A 12,708-nucleotide genomic window follows, 5' to 3' on the forward strand; every position below is an offset into this window, starting at 1 on the left:
GCTTGCCTCACAGGGTCTTTGCTTAAGGAGTTTGCATCACTGTGACTTGTGGACACTGTGACAATATTTCTTCCTTTACTGTGCCCTAAACCAGGAAAGACATTTCATTTTTCTATGCAGAGCACTTACAATTTTAAGAATCATTCTGCTTTGGGAGCTGTATTTCTTATCAGAGTTACTGCAGTGTATCAGAAGAAATACTTGCATCCAGTTCTCTGGATATTCTCCTCAAAAAAAGATGCTCTGAACAAACCTGAATTTTGCACACCGAGTAAACTGTTTAACTAGAAAGTGCTTTAGATATTAGGAAACACCAGACATCAGTACTCGAGGGATTTCTGGATTTATCACAGGGAAAAAAAGCTCTGGCAGGTAATTTCTAGCATAACTGAGGGATTTATTTCCTTCTCACAGTCTCCTTCGGAAAAATGGCGTGTGCTTTCCTAGAGGCACAGGGTGCTGCTCTGTAACAGCCAGAGCCAGGCATGCTCGCTGTGTGTAAATGGCCTCGTAAGGAGGCTGATGTTGCAGATCTGATGTTGCAGGTTTTCTTACAGCCTGAGCAAGGCTCGGCAGCTCTGGAGGAGTGTGTGAATTGATGGTTTTCAGGGGACACAATCTGCAATGTGATTGCAGGTATAAAGTTCAGAGCAGCTTGAATATTTGCTGGTTTTAGACAACACTTCTGTACGCTTTGGAAAGAGGGATTTGCATTTAATCTCAGTTTTTCCCCCTCTCTCCCCTTTTACAATTAGGATTCTAGCAACTGCTGGGACGGACTTTGACCTGCGGACCCTGCGAGCCGTCCGAGTGTTACGACCCCTGAAGCTTGTGTCGGGAATCCCAAGTGAGTGTTGTGATAAGGTCGTCTTCATAGCCAACGGTGCTCTATAGCTTTTCTGAGCAGCATTTTCTTCGCTTGCTTCTTCATGGTCTGTGCCACCTGCCCTTGCTAGGTCCTGATTTTTCTGTCATCCCGTTTTGTGTGCAGCCAGCCGATTTCAGCGCTGCGCTCACGAATGTGCAGGTGTGCAGCAGGGACTCCTTTGCCTTTGGGCTTGAATTAATTTTCTGGGGTGTGAAGACCTGAGACTCACATTTTTGCAGCTTTCAGGCTCCCAGCCCTGAGGCTGGATCTTCTGACAGTTTTTACCAGCTGGGCATCTTGCACTAGGGATTTTACCCCTTAATAAGGGGGGGGGGGGGGGGGGGGGGCGCGGAACAAAAGGAAAAAGCAGGTAGGACTTTGCTTTGCCTTCTCAATGGGTGACTTGATATATTTGACATGTTAACGTGAAGGGTGTGAGTGCTCTGGTGAGGAGCTGCAGCATGCCGTGCTGATGCCCTGAAGCCATCAAAGTCCCCACACCGTTGCTCACTGCCTTTTTATTTGTCGCTGTTTACCAGCTGCTCCACCCGCTAGCGGGGGATCGCTGTCAGGAGTGTATTTTGTTTCTGATTGTGGAACAGAGAGATTTTTCCCTCCAGCAAGAGTTGGTGAAAGGGAACTGCTGCTCTGTGGGACACTCTGCTCTTCTCTGCGTTAACCCCTTGGCAGCCAGACGGCCCCCTCTCCTCTTGGGCAGCGGGCTGGGACATCAGCTCTGCCACCTCCCTGGCTGCCTCAGCACTAAAATGTTGGTGCTGGGGAAACCTGCCAGGGGTTATGCTCTGCACTAACAGCTCCAAAATTTCCTGAAACCAGCATCCTTTCATTGGCAAGGCTTGAATTTGAATTCCCCCAGGGAAGAGGTCCTTAGCTAGGCTTGGGAAAAGCATCGTTTATTAACAAGATCTCTAATAAGGAGATGCTGCTGGCGGGTTTTTCATGGACTTGTTGCCTGTGTTGTCATAGTGACAGTCTGAGGATGTCAGAGAAGTAAGGTGGCCCCTCAGGGGTGTCCCTGTTCTGGTGTGGGTGGCACGCTGCCCCCAGGAGGATGTGCTTTCCCACCCAGTGATGTGTCCTGGACCAGCACAGTATTTTCCCACAGAGCATTATTTGCTCTCTTATTTTTAGTGATGCTGTGAAAGCTGTGTGCTGAGTTTTTTTTCCTGTAGTAAATAAAATGTACAACCTTGAGGTACATTCATACACAAGCTTGGTGTATGATTTTCTTCTACTCTCTCAGTACTTTTCCCATCCAACAGATCATGCTTTTTTTTCCTGCATGCCCCGGTATTGACCTCAGTGCTGCTGTACAAGGTGGCAAGACAATGATGATCCTTCATTCTCTACACCTTAGGACAGGCCACCAAGGTGGCATTCAGCTGCTGCTTATCGCTGAAGGTTTTTTTTTGTTACATGCATCTATATGACGTTATCTGACGCCTCCATCTCTCCAGCCTCTCTTGCCTTATCGCCCCTGGTTTTAATTGAAAATGAGTTTTAGTGCCAATGGAAAAACTGTGGATGGATAGCTCTGGAGACAGGGTTTTGTTTCTCCAGAAGCAAGGTGTGATAGGCATGGCAGCATCACGGCTATTGTGTCAGGGAGGCAGAGGCAGCCCCTGTGCAGCTTGAGCCCTCCCTGGAACAGGGGGGTGCCATGGTGCCCAGCTCTGCTGCCGCATCTGTGCTGCTGCAGGATCTGCCTTAAGGACCTGATCCAGCTCCAGGCTGTGTCTTGGAACTCCACTGGCTTCAGGAAAAGTGCTTTTTGTGTCTCTGAGGCTTAAGAGACCTTTGAATCTGTGAGCTGAAGAAAAGGGGTCAGAAAAAGATAAAGCTCCCGATTTTCTCTCTAGCATCTTGAGTGCACTATGGCTGTAGCATCTTTTTTATAGTGCCCTGGGAAAAGCAGCATTGCTTGGCATCACCAGTCCTAAACTTCCCCTTGGACAGCCCCCCTCTCCTACCTTGTGCCCACCCCCAAACCCTTGTTTTTCTTCCCACTGATTGTATGTTTTTCCTTATCCCCACAGGCTTGCAGGTTGTCCTCAAGTCCATCATGAAGGCGATGGTGCCCTTGCTTCAGATCGGGCTGCTCCTCTTCTTCGCCATCGTGATGTTTGCCATCATCGGGCTGGAGTTTTACATGGGGAAGTTTCATAAAACCTGCTTCTCTAATGAGACAGGTGAGCTCTGAGCTTTGCCCCCCTCCCAGTGTATGGTTACTGTGCTTCTGGTCCCCTGCATCTCATCGGGATGCTTTCTACCCTGCTTTTATGTTGCTTTTCCTTTTTCCTCTTCCATGTTCACTGCATTCTCTTCCTCTTTACCCACCTATTCTACAAGTTAACAGACTTTGGTGCTCATCCTACACCCGCTGGAGCATAGTCTCCTCTCTCTGTTACACCACCCCTGATGCTAGTGGGTTGCTCTCAGTCTACACAAGAGTGAGACAAAGGTGCTTAGGGCCTCCTCTCATGGGAGAAATTTTTCATGGTAGAAATACAAACCAAATTCTTGTTACAGCTTGTTGAAGGGTATGGGGTTGTGGTTTTTTATTTTTATTTGTTATTTTGAGTGATTAGCCTCTGTTTACATTTTCATTGGGTTTAGGTCTCTGAAGAGCTGCTGGATGTTGAATTTCCTTGCAAGGTTTCTGGGGCAAGTTGCATGGGTATGAGAAAACTTTGGTGTAAATAGTAAGATTGGAAAGACTGGGAGCAACCAAAAAATAAAATAAAAAAAAGGACAATAGATGGAAGGCAAGGACCCCTTTGATGGAGAAAAGATAAAAATGTCCTTCAAACAAAGAAGGGCAAGGAAAATGGGGCACTGCAGAGTGAATGATGTGTCTACCTGTGAGGAAGTGATAGACCCTAGAAGATGGAGGTGAAGAGGAGTAATGCCCAGAGACCCTCGGCTGGGACTGGCTGCCATGTCAAAGCCAGCTGCTTGTCCCTGCCTCGGAACTCACTGCAATATAAATAAATAAATAAAAGACAGAAAACCAACCAGCCAATTTTTTCCATGTGATATTTTAATATTCCTTTATAGTGGTGCTAATACGTGTTGGTTATCTGGGCTATTCACAGTTGAAAATATTGTTCCTGTCTCCAAAAGATTGCAATTTAAGGTACAAATGGCAGTCTTTAAAACACAGTCTTGTATTTTCAGTGATTATCACTAATAGGTCTTAATATTGATTTATTTATATGCATTCAAATGGTAATAAAACAACTTCCCTGCCAAATCTCTGGGCATCCTTCACAGTGCTTTCTAACAACATGGAAACAGTTTAATTTATTCAGTTTACAAAAAGCTTTTCAAAAGCAGGGTGAATTTTTTTTCTTGTTTATGTTCCTATGAAATGTTAGAAAAACAACAGGACTTGTAAAGGACAGTCAGATATTGTGACTTGTAAGCGAAGCACAATGATTCCTGGAAGAAATGAATTTTTGGACTGGATTTGTAGGAAAGGGAAATCTTTTTGTGAGGGGGATGTGTGTTCACGCCAAGCAGAACAGGTCTCAGCCCACTGCACAGCCTCTGGGGCTACTGCAGCAATTGCAGAGGAATAGTATCGGTGACAATATAGATGTGTAGGAAGCAGAAGCGTTCTCAGTGACATGGCAGGGAGAAAGCAATTACGAGCAGGTTTGCATTCCCAGGTCTGTTCAATTGCAACCAAAGTGGGTGATTTTTTTGCATCCTTTGTTTGCAGGTAGTTTGCTGAGCTCTGAGGCTCTCTCGCTGATGGGCTGACTTTAGCCAGTGGGCTAAAGAGAAGAGCAACTTCTTTCCTCCCTCCAGAAACTAGTTAACGTAAAAGGGAAAAATAAAGCCCAAAGCTGTTTGTGTTCTCTGCAGACAACTCTCTGACATCAGTGATGACTGAGAGACCTCTGTGCCAGGACAGATTTTTGTCATGTGTAATGTCGTGTGTAAGTGACTCTTGCTTGCTGGGTGGCTTCCAGCTAGGAATTGGGCGTGCAGCCGAAAAACTGGTGTGTGTGTTGCATATCTCTGCATCGCAGCACCTGGCACCTCAGTGGGAGGGCGCGGCGTGGCCCGACCCACCTCCCCCTGAATCCGCTTGCCGGGTGGTGTGGGAAGGCGCCTGCGTTTACAGGCACTGGCCCCTGTTTTTCCCAAGGGTAGCAAGCTGGTTGTCGGATGAATTATGGGGATCGATTCCACCTGCTCAGCGGGAAATGGCACGATGGTGTTTCTGGAAAGGCGGGGAGCGGTGAGGTTTCCTGGCGCTGTGGTCCCTTGTGAGTGGAGCAGCAGAGCATCCTGCAAAGCCATCAGCTGAGCCTTTTAAAACCTAAGTGCTCATCAGCTACAAAGAGGTACATTAACAAGCCCAGACCTGATACCATGGGCTCCAAAGGCTGGCTTGAGTGTGGAAATGTGAGCCTCATTAAAGAGATGCCTCTGTCAGAGGGTAGCAAATTGGAGAAGGAGGACTTGCTCATGCTTGTTTCTGTTCCAAATCCCCAAAGTGAGCAAACTGGGATTTTTCCTGGAATCAGGAGCCACGTGAGAGGTACCAGCTGCTACTTCAGCACATCATGAGGGGAACCGAGCGCAGATGTCAACAGCAAATGTTGCTATAACCCTGCTAATCCAGTAGCCCTGGGTAGGTTATTAATAAACCGCAACGAAGAGAGAGGCTGGGGACTGAAATATGGCAGAAGAGTTATTCAAGGCATTTGCTACTCAGCCTGACAGGCTGTTGTGAGCTAGTGGAGATATTTCTCTAATGAAAAATGGGTAAAAATTAATACTAGCCCATGTTCCAGTGGATGTCCACCCTGTTTTCCTCTCCCTGCATCCTCCATGCTGTACTATTCTGCCGGCACAGCATTGTTTTTAAGTAGCCACCCTGCAGTTGAGCCAGCCCCAGTGCCTTGAATGTGCTTCAGGAGAGGAGAGCAACACGCTTTTCTTTGAGAGTCCCCTTTTCTCTGTCTTCTCCAGCCTGGGCAGTAGGGACCAGTTCTGTTCTTTTTTTAAAAAAAGGTAAAAAATAAACCAAAACCCACCCCAACACTTCATGGTAGATATGCAGTGCATTTTCAGAGCATTACCTGGCAACAAAAGGCCAGAGATAAAACTGGAATCTCTTTTAAGGCATGCTCACAAATGGTCTGCGAGAGCCAGATTTGGTATTTTCTTTTTGCAGGCTTGTCTCACTAAGCCCCTGTGAAAGCCTGTGGTGACCCATATGGGAGCTGGAGAGAGATGCCCTGCATTAAGGTGTTGAGTCAACAGGAAAAAGCGTCACACACACACACATAAATATATATATCTCCTGGAGCCACAGTGACAATCTTGTTTTCCTCCTGCAGGCTTTGCTCTATGGAATGATTATTCCTAATTATTGCTAGTGCTGATCTTGTTTTCCCCCTGGTGAACTTGATTTTGTGCAGTTTGCTGCTCCATTACCATAACGTGTCACTTTAAAAACCCTTTAATATTTCCCGAATTGCATCTCTGTGTAAATAGCAATATTACTTAGTATATTTATTTACTTTGAAACCCCAGCACTTTAGTTTTCCAAACTGCTCTCTGTTGGTGCTTGCAATGTCTCTGGAGGGCTGCAAGGCTTCAGACTTCACACCTGACCCTCGAAGATGCTGGCCATCCTCCTGGCCATCCCTTGTGGTCCTTAACTAGGACAGATTCATCCTCCTTTGCCTTCTCTGGGTTTGAAATGAAACTCAGCAGAGAAACTTCATCCCTGCTGCAGACAAGGTGACAGTTGGATGCTTTCCCTGCCATGTGTACCTATGGTCCACAGCATTGCCCTTTTGGGCAGAAATATGAAGCTTACGGAGGGGCTGGAGCTCTTAGTCCCCCTCGCAGGCTGCTGTGGTGGTACTGCCTTGTGATGAAGCCAGGGACTCACATGCAGCTGTGGTCTAACATCTGTATCTGGACAATGTTGGGGCTATCCACAAAGAGCTCTCGCTTAAGCCACTGGTGCAGCACCTGCCCTTTTGCTTTGATGTTGTAGTGCCAATATTTAGCACTTGGCTATGCTGTATGAGGGTGAGTTGTTGGCTCACGGTGTTTGAAGTATGCACCATTGTCAGATCCTTGCTTTTACTGCACTGTTTTTTTTGGTAGCCTTTCATATATATGACATGGCTGAACACTGAGCCAAACTATAAATCATGGGCACTCCAGGGATGTCTCTGCTCCACCCTGCCACTAAAACATCTCTTATAACATAGCAGTAGATAAATGATTGCATAGGTGTAATGTCTTTTACATGCCCATAGTGGCACAAGGAAGCCTGAAATGTAAATTACATTGATGTGGTGGTGCAAGGAGGATGCAGCAGCACCTGCTGCTTGAGCAGCTTTGGTCGGTAACTCTTCTCACTGCTGTTCTTCTCTGCAGGTGATGAGGTGGGAGATTTTCCTTGCGGAGAGGAGCCTCCTGCCAGGCAGTGTGAGAGTGGGACCACCTGCAGGGAGTACTGGCAAGGGCCCAACTATGGCATCACCAACTTTGACAATATCCTCTTTGCTGTGCTCACCGTCTTCCAGTGCATCACCATGGAGGGATGGACAGACATCCTCTACAATGTGAGTCACTGATGGGGCTGTAGCACTCCTGGGGTGCTGTTATGCATTGTGTTATTTCAGAAACGGTTTTTCTGGGGGAAAAAAAAAATAATCAGTTTGTGCATTTTCCCCGTATTGATTATCACCTCATCCTGCTTTTAGGAGGATAGTTCCTGTTTTCCTGAGGGTTTTCCTGTGGGTTCTGTAAGAGCTTTTGAACCACTGTTGTGGCCTGTGGTGGTTTGAGGCTGCAGACTTGCTTACCTGCAACGTAATGTTTTGTGTCAGTGTGGTGTTAGCGTGTGTAAGAATTGGTGTGTTGCTCCAAGATGCTGGTGTTTTCTGCTGCAGCATGGGGGGGTGATTAGGACCATGTTCTCACTCATGATGTCCCATAGAAAATCAGTTACTAAATTGCACAATATAGGGTGGCAAAACCAGTGACTCATTAATATTTTGTACTTAGGGGCTCTCTTGACTGGATCTAGCCTTTGTGGTCAAACTTGTAATCTGCACCAATGAACAGCACCAACTGGATGTTAGCATCAAGATCCAGTACTAGTTTTGGCAACTCTGATACAATTTTACAAAGCCCTACCAGCCACTTCTGCACCTGACATGACTTTTGGCTGTAGAGAAGACACATCAGGCTGAATTTTCTTGCTAGGGTCTTCACTGGCTGTGACTTCTGCCAGCCTGGACCATGTCACAGCCACTCAAGGTCAAAACCTCTTGGTCAGTTTTACTATTTCCAGTTTTACAAAGAGTAGGGCAACCTCACCCAAGTAGTAACAACTGAATGACTCTTCTGTCTTTCAGGCAGTGTAATGCTCTTGTTTGTCTCTGAAATATCTACCCACCCTTTTGAGGTGTTCAGTCTTGAGAGGCAAGCACCTCACCCTGGCTAACAGGCTGGGAATAGAGCCTGTCGGCTGGTTTCCAGCATCTGTGTCATATTTCCTTGCAAAGTGTGATGGCTGCTCTTTGGGAGCTGTAAGGGACCTGTGTGTCTGTTGCAGACATGTTCTCCCCAGCTCTGTGACTTACTTAGGTCTTCACGTTTCTGCAGTGGGTGTAAAGTTCTGTGGTTGGGGTCTGGAGGATAGTCTAGCTGTTTTGTACTCCCATTTTCAATGGTGGTAGAGGACTTCAACAAGTACAGGGACAGGAAGGAGGGAGCAAGTGGTGATGATTAACAATGTATGGCTATGTTGGCTGCTTCTTTCTGGTGACTGTAGAAGGAAGGACAATCTGGCAGCCGTGCACAGGTGATCTGAATTACCCCATGCTGTCCTAGCCAGAAGTGCCAAAGTGGAAAAATAACTAAGGTAGGCATTAATAATGCCTCCGGACCATTTCACTGGCTGGTAGGACTACAAAGTGTTCAGTCTACTTCATTATAGACTCTAGACCCATGCTGGGCTCTTTCGCAGACCTTCCCGTGAGGGTTTCTGTAGCAACAGGAAAGTATTATTAATATCAACGACACTAAATTGCACGGTACAATTCTGCTGTGTTTGTAGCCGATATATCTGATTTATTACCTTCTGCATTCATTGTTTCATTCCTCTGTTTTTTTTTCCCCCGGTCTCTACCCACTTAGAGCAATCTCTAGAAGGGCCCATTTCCCCACTAGCATGCCCTCCCCTCTCCCTGAAACTTTATCACGCAACCAGTTTTGCCCATTCTCATTCAGCAATCCTGCTCCTTCCTTCTAGTGCCAACTGTTGTAAGAAAAGCCCATTAGCATCCTGGCTGGAATCGATTAATCAATACGTGGTGTATTAGATCATCTTCTCCCAAACTGCCTTTTGTACCACATGCAAAAACCAGAGCTTACTATTGGGGTATTGATTTTGGGGGTTGTTTTGAAAATTATAGTATCATTCTAGATACCCATTAATCTAATTGGAAACAGATGCCTGGATGAGACACAGTTGATTTGTTGTTATAATGTCAAGCCTTGACTGAGACCCCAGCTTAGGTTTTAATACTTGGTGGGTTCATGTCTCTGACAGATCCGAGGGTCTCTGGATGGTCCCCTTGTTGGGTGGAGGGTGAACAGTGTGTGTCGTGCTACAGGACCACTTGGCAGATGATGCTCATGTAACTAGTGCCAGCAGCGATCTCTGCCCCTCTTCCCTTGGCCCTGCCCTGCACGCTCTGTCACCCCCTCCCTGTGCTGCTCTGCTTGCTGAAGAGCTGGCTGTGCTTTTGCAAGTTAGTAGCTGAGAAAAGATGTGGGTGGAGAAGATCCACTCTGTGCAGCCCTTTACTTTTTCACAGCTTCAGTCATCTGCTGTTTTCTGGCCACTTGGCTTTCATCTTGGTTTCTTCTGTGCCTATTCTTAAGTTCATCAAGTTTAAAAATGGAACAAAAGCCCAAACGAGGTTGCAGCAATGACTGAAACCCCAGCATGATGGGTGTTTGTGGATGCAGTTGTCAGACTGTGCAGAGGTACCAGCAATGCAATCAGACTGTCCATCCAACACCAGTCAGTTCAGCAACTGTACATTAATGCTGCCTGAGTCAGCTGGATCCCTACTGGGTTGATATGGAAGGAAGCTGGGAGATGTTGCCTCTTGCATCCAGAACTTGAGCAGTGGGATAAACGAACATGTGTCAGGGCCCTTTACCTTGGTTTGTGGAGCACAAGAAGTAAACCAGCATATTTTATTTAGGCTCAGACAGGAGTGAACATCAGAGATTACTACTTGTTCAGGGAGCTTTGATTCACCATTTGGGTTCTCCACTGCTGAGGAGAATGTTTTTGGCCAGGAAAACTTTGCAGTGGTGGAGCTAGTTCCCCTGCCAGCCTCAGCCTCTGGAGTCCTCAAGGAAACCAGCGTTCCCCTGGGTGCAGGATACTCATCAGAGCTGAGCTGTGAACCTACTTTCAATGTTTTGCTTAATTAAGATTTGCAAAAGGCTGTGGACCACAAGAGGCAGTCTATGTAAACTGTGATCGTGCATTAGTAAGAAAATGCTTTCTGATGCTTTTTCTCCCCCTAACTAGAAAGTGGGAAGGTTGCTGCTCCTGAGGCTCAGCAGAGCGCTTCCTTCTCCCCTCCCTTTGTGTGCCCACTGCCACACGGTGGTTTGGTTGGGGTGGGTTTGTTGCTTTGCTTGTGCAAACCCTCTCCCTTCCTGCTGCTAAAGCAGACAGAGCCCCACATGGGTCTGTCCTTAGGGCTGAAATCCCCTTGATGCCAGGCAGTCTAGGACCCAGACCCATTACGGGGAAGCTGAGGTCATGACTGCTTCCTTAATGGGCCATTCATTTCCCTCTGCAAAACTGTGATTGATTGATTGTCCTGCATCAATAGGGCTTTGTTATTGCTCCTGTTTTCCTGCTACTACATTTGTGGTGGGATATTTGGAAGAGTTAGGGTTTTTTTAGTTGGCAGCGGTGGGGGCTGTGTGTGTGTGTCAGTTTCAGGGTGACTGGGGGGCATTAGGAGCATGGCTGGCAGGTGGAGGGAGGTGATCTCCCACTCTGCTCTGCCCTGGTGAGGCCACATCTGGACTGTTGTGTCCAGTTCAAGAGAGACAGGGAGCTACTGGGGAGGGTCCAGCAAAGGCTACAAGGATGATGAGCATCTCCCTTAGGGGGAAAGGCTGAGAGCACTGCGCCTGCTTAGCCCAGAGAAGAGAAGGCTGAGGAGGGGGGATCTTATCAATGCACACAAATATCTCAAGGGCGAGTGTCAGCAGGACAGGGCCAGGCTCTTTGCAGCGGTGCCCAGTGACAGGACAAGGGGCAACGGGCACAAACTGAAGTGCAAGAAGTTCCAACTGACTGTGAGGAAACACCTCTTTACTGTGAGGGTGACGGAGCACTGGTGCAGGCTGTCCAGAGAGGCTGTGGAGTCTCTTCTGGAGACATTCAAACCCCACCTGGATGTGACTGTGCAACCTGCTGGAGGAGAGCCTGCTTCAGCAGGGGGTTGGACTGGGTGGTCTCCAGAGGTCCCTTCCAACCTCGACCATTCTGTGATTCTGTGAGATGTGCTTTACCAGTTCAGCATTAATTTCACCAAGGGAGAGAGTTTGCTTTGTCCTGAAAGTAGCTTTGAGACTAAAAATTTGGGCTGTGGTGGCATCAGGCAAGCTGAAGAGTTTTGTGTAAAGTGGTCTTCAGGAAAGGGGGAGCTTGGGCTTGAGTTTGATGGTTTGGCTCAGGTCTTTCCAAAGTGAGAGGTTTGTTGTGAAGGTTTATTCAGTCAGTTCCGAGGGACTTTGCTTGTGGTCCAGGTGCAGCCTTCCTACAGACTTGGAGAGAAATAGCACCAAAGACTTGGCTTTGCAGTAAGTAATCTACCTTGCAAATATTCGTGCCTTCTGTGACAAATTATTTAGGAGGGCAGGGAGAATGCAAGTCCACAGATCTCAGCCCAGTATTTCCTTGCTGATCCACTGTTTATACTCAGTTTCATTTTAATTAGAGCAAATCATAGAATCTTTTGGGTTGGAAATGTTCTTTAAGATCATTGAGTCCAACCATTAACCTAGCACTGCCATGCTGGTGAAAGCTTTCTAGCAAGACTTTATCTGGAAGGTGATTTATGCTTGAAGCAAAAAACCTGAATCATCAGCTGGTGAAATGCTTTAAGAATAAGCCGGGGGAAGCTCCTTCCTGAATCACAATAGCATCAGAGCAATTGCTCCAAACAAGCACTTCTGTGAGCTGCAGATCTGTCAGCTGTGGTCTGTTTCTACTCAAAAAGGTCCAAGGAGCAACAGGTGATTTGGGAAAGTTGCTGTGTCCTGAGTACAGGGAAGAACCTTTTCTCCAGCAAATGGAGTGCACTTAACCTTCTGCTAATTCAAGGCTCCAGTGTGATCTCGGTATGCATTAAAATAGAGTAAGGAACTGTTTTCCTCATCAGTGTAGGAGGACTCAGTGTCACAGTCCAGTGTTGTGAACAGTTTTTCAATCTAGTCCAGTTCAGATAGATCAGAGGTCCCTGAAGTTTGGGCAGAGCATCTTCTGGACCATGAAATCAGGGAAAAACCTACCTAGAGCACAGCTCACTGTGGGCAGCGATGCTGCTCAAGTACAACCTGCCCTAGAGTAGCAAACCTGTCTCTTTGCAGCTGGGATGAGTTTGGTCCCAGGCTCATGCACCCAGAGGAGTCATGCCTCTCAGCAATGTGGACCAGCCCCTGCACCGGGCTGGTGCAACCATTCTGCATCCTGGTTTGGTGGTGCTGACACAAGCTCTGCTCTGGGCACT

The 12,708-nt window shown here is 47.1% G+C and overlaps 1 protein-coding gene across 1 annotated transcript in view; it reads left to right on the plus strand.

Moving 5' to 3' along the window:
- Nucleotides 1-12,708, plus strand: part of LOC130155302 (voltage-dependent N-type calcium channel subunit alpha-1B-like) — a 297,246-nt gene that overhangs the window by 103,300 nt on the left and 181,238 nt on the right. The window contains 3 exon segments of the mRNA XM_056352410.1: nucleotides 756-847; nucleotides 2,926-3,078; nucleotides 7,304-7,491. Coding sequence (XP_056208385.1) covers nucleotides 756-847; nucleotides 2,926-3,078; nucleotides 7,304-7,491 — 433 coding nt within the window.

This window comes from Falco biarmicus, chromosome 9 (assembly GCF_023638135.1).
Source record: "Falco biarmicus isolate bFalBia1 chromosome 9, bFalBia1.pri, whole genome shotgun sequence".
Lineage (NCBI taxonomy): Eukaryota > Metazoa > Chordata > Aves > Falconiformes > Falconidae > Falco > Falco biarmicus.